Genomic DNA, 1,474 nt, shown 5'->3' on the forward strand with positions numbered 1-1,474 from the left:
TGCAGATCAGATTTCTCTTGACTGAGGAATTGAATTCGAAATGTTAGCTGTACTTTTAAATGTTAATAGTGTTCTGGCATGACCTAGCCTGATGGTTTTTACATGGATTCACTTACATTATTTTGTTAAGCTAGACAGAGAAATGTTTTTGATGTGAGGAAAATACTGTCAAATAGGTTTTTGTTTTGTTTTAAGAACATTAACTCTGCATGTAAAATTCTGTTAGCAAAGCATACATAAACATGTTAATTTAGAATTTTAATGCCGTGTTCCTTTATAAATGTGTTTTTTGTTTCCATTTAGATCTTGAATACCTGATGCATGCAAAACAACAGCTAGTAACCACAGCTAAGCGTTGGGATTCTTCTTCTAAGACTATTATAGATTTTGAACCTAATGAAACTACTGATTTGGAGAAGAGCCTTCTTATCAGATACCAAATTCCTCTCTCTGCTGACCAGCTATTTACCCAGTCTGTTTTAGACAAATCATTGACCAAGAGCAACTATCAGTCACGGCTGCATGACCTTCTTTATATTGAGGAGATAGCCCAGTATAAAGAAGTGAGCAAGTAAGTTCTTTTAGAAACCCTTGTTTTCATAATCTCTCCTTGAGATGGTGTTTCTTACTTTTAAAATGGGGATATAACTAAGTGAAAGAGGCAGAAAAATGGTGGTTACCCCATAGCTGTTCATGAGCTGCTATGGTGGCAAGAGGGTGGCTTGCTCATTTTGGTTTGCCCTGTGTCTAGTCTGTACCTCATTTCCACAAGACTCTGTCATATGCTTCAAGTGGAAACATGTGCTCCCTGCTTTTTTGGGAAGTTTCTGTGAATGGCACTGAAGTACTCAGTGATTATTTGTTGAATAAATGTATGAAAACTGAAAGAGACCACATGTTTTGAAATGTAATTTTAAGAATGAAATGATTTAAATCACCAGGAAATTTTTTTGATGATAATAAAATATAGCTGTTATAGATGATAATAAAATAATGCTTTAACATAGTTTACATTTTTCCACATTCACAGGTTAAGACCAAGTGTATAAATCAAAGGTTTATTTCAGAATCATTGTAGGGACAATAATCTTAGAAATGAAGGCTTGAGTAAATGAAGATATTAATAAAATAATTGTTACATTTGGTAAGAGTGTGCTATTTTCTTAGTTAAAATGGGAACAATTTTATCTAAAGTTATTATGGGATATGAACACATATTTACAAGTACTTTTTTCTTGAAAGAAAGCCTGGCCAATATATTTTTCTTTCCTACGTTGCCTTATTTTGGTACCTTACCATTAATATTATTAATACATGCTGAATGCTCATTAAAAATGTTATGTTCAGAAAAGGAAAAGTGAAAATTTAAACATACCTCATGTTACTCTATTATGTTTATAGCTTATTTTAAAGTCTAATTTTTGGACCGTGTCTGATTTCAAATTAAATACATCTAAAATTGCAAAGTCAGAGC

The 1,474-nt window shown here is 32.4% G+C and overlaps 1 protein-coding gene across 1 annotated transcript in view; it reads left to right on the forward strand.

Moving 5' to 3' along the window:
• HELZ (helicase with zinc finger) overlaps window positions 1–1,474 on the forward strand; it is a 138,480-nt gene that overhangs the window by 54,320 nt on the left and 82,686 nt on the right. The window contains exon 13 of the mRNA XM_004693451.2: window positions 304–571. Coding sequence (XP_004693508.1) covers window positions 304–571 — 268 coding nt within the window. The remainder of the gene's footprint in view (window positions 1–303; window positions 572–1,474) is intronic.

The sequence above is a fragment of the Condylura cristata genome, unplaced genomic scaffold (genome assembly GCF_000260355.1).
Source record: "Condylura cristata isolate star-nosed mole 26May11 unplaced genomic scaffold, ConCri1.0 scaffold00038, whole genome shotgun sequence".
NCBI classification, from domain to species: domain Eukaryota; kingdom Metazoa; phylum Chordata; class Mammalia; order Eulipotyphla; family Talpidae; genus Condylura; species Condylura cristata.